Source organism: Perkinsus marinus (assembly GCF_000006405.1).
Source record: "Perkinsus marinus ATCC 50983 genomic scaffold scf_1104296959618, whole genome shotgun sequence".
Taxonomy (NCBI): domain Eukaryota; phylum Perkinsozoa; order Perkinsida; family Perkinsidae; genus Perkinsus; species Perkinsus marinus.
Genome location: NW_003206356.1, coordinates 1 through 1,674, shown reverse-complemented (window position 1 = coordinate 1,674; position 1,674 = coordinate 1). Strand labels below are relative to the sequence as shown.

General features: G+C 45.8%; 1 protein-coding gene across 1 annotated transcript; it reads right to left on the bottom strand.

Moving 5' to 3' along the window:
• Positions 1-326: 326 nt before the first annotated feature.
• Pmar_PMAR022101 (conserved hypothetical protein) lies at positions 327-1,526 on the bottom strand (the record flags this gene model as incomplete). The annotated part of the gene is made up of 6 exons (XM_002773063.1): positions 327-443; positions 494-564; positions 611-722; positions 772-882; positions 951-1,115; positions 1,441-1,526. Coding segments are annotated over 6 exons (662 nt in total), but the record flags the coding sequence as incomplete, so codon positions are not given.
• Positions 1,527-1,674: the final 148 nt, after the last annotated feature.

Below are 1,674 nucleotides of genomic sequence, written 5' to 3'. Positions count from 1 at the left end.
AGAAACAGTCGACCACAGGTACACGAAAGGACATAGTAATTCAACGTATTAAATAAAACCATAATACAATGTAATGAAGGCCGTGATCCCCGAGACCAGGCGACAGACATAATCGATCAGATGGGCGTAGCGAGATTGCATCCGACCGTCGCTTAATCACACAGACCACGACCGGAAAGGCTATAAGGCCGATTTTTCCCTTTTGATAAGCAACATATCGTCATCCCGTCGTTTCCTTTCCTCAACCGAAGTTTCCTCTAAACTTTCCTTCACAGCTTCTTCGATCATTCGATCTTCCTCGAAACACGAGAATGGTATCGCTGAAATTAAACTTTCATATCCAACCCGACGACCCACCTCCTACCAGCGTCGATCAATCGGTCATTTCCAAACTTAATGTGATCTCGACGAGGAGGCGCCGGGATCGGTATCAAATCCCGAACCTAAAAAATATCTTATCGAAATCGATCCATCAAAATATCTCATTCACTACCTCGTTGCGTGTCGACTCCTCATCAGCGGCGTTCGCCCTCTCCTCACTACACGGTGAGAGGCTTTCCAAATCTAAGATTCATCATCCAAAATCTTCGCTGTGCGTAACACATCTTACCCAATATCGCATCAACTGTCGCCTCACATCCCAGAGTATTGATGAAAAATATCGCAATCGAATGCATCAAGAATTTCGGCCTAGTCGAGTTGTGGTTGCCGTCCACTTTAACCTTACAAAAATTATCATCCCTAAGGGGGATCGATCAACCCTGGTATTACCAGATTTTTATCACCAGCATATTTTTCAAAGAGGGTATCAGTATTACGTGGGTTGACGAAAGTATCGTTTCGAGCCGCCGTAAACAAAGCCGGAATATACGTTCGATCGACCTGGCACGAGAAATGGTCTCTTTTCAGACCTATTTTGTATCTTGCACGCTCAACCTCAAGATACTCACATGCGCAATAGGCTGCAAGTCGAATATGTCGAAATGGGCCTTGCTTCTAACAGACAACCTCAACATTCCCAACACAACACTGAGCATTATGCCCGGCAGTCTCAACCCGAGTTCTTCAGCTAAATCACTCGCCAGTGTTCGGATGTCCGCGAACGCCGAGTCTATCTGAAATCAACAAGGAAACATATTTTCCGAACACCCTTGTGTGTTTGCATATTCCCACTCTACCTACATATATGGAGTGTAGTACGTATATCTAAAAGTCCATCACTTGGGGAACCGTCATCTATTACTAGAGCTCTTCACCGTTGGAATATTTGTCCGCTATTCTCAGCTGAGCTCAGGAGTTTCCTCGCTAGTTATAGAAGTTCACATACGAATTGTGTACAGAAACCAACCAAAATTCCCCCAAATTTCCCCCAGTTTTCATACCGTCACCAACACATGTAGTTGACCATGTGCATATATCCTCACCCCGCGTTATTATTACCACCATCCCAGCTATACTAGGGTCTCTGTCACCATGCAGCAGGGCAGTCACCGCTCCCATGCTGCGACCCCAAAGGCCAATCCTGCCTAATACACTCAGCATCCACATACGACCAATACCGCCAGCACCACCTCACTCACTCACGCGCTCAGATCCTCGTAAATACTCCAATACGGTCGCTAAGTCCTCCTTCTCGTAATATCTAAAGACGCTCTCTAGTGGAGCTATCTATGG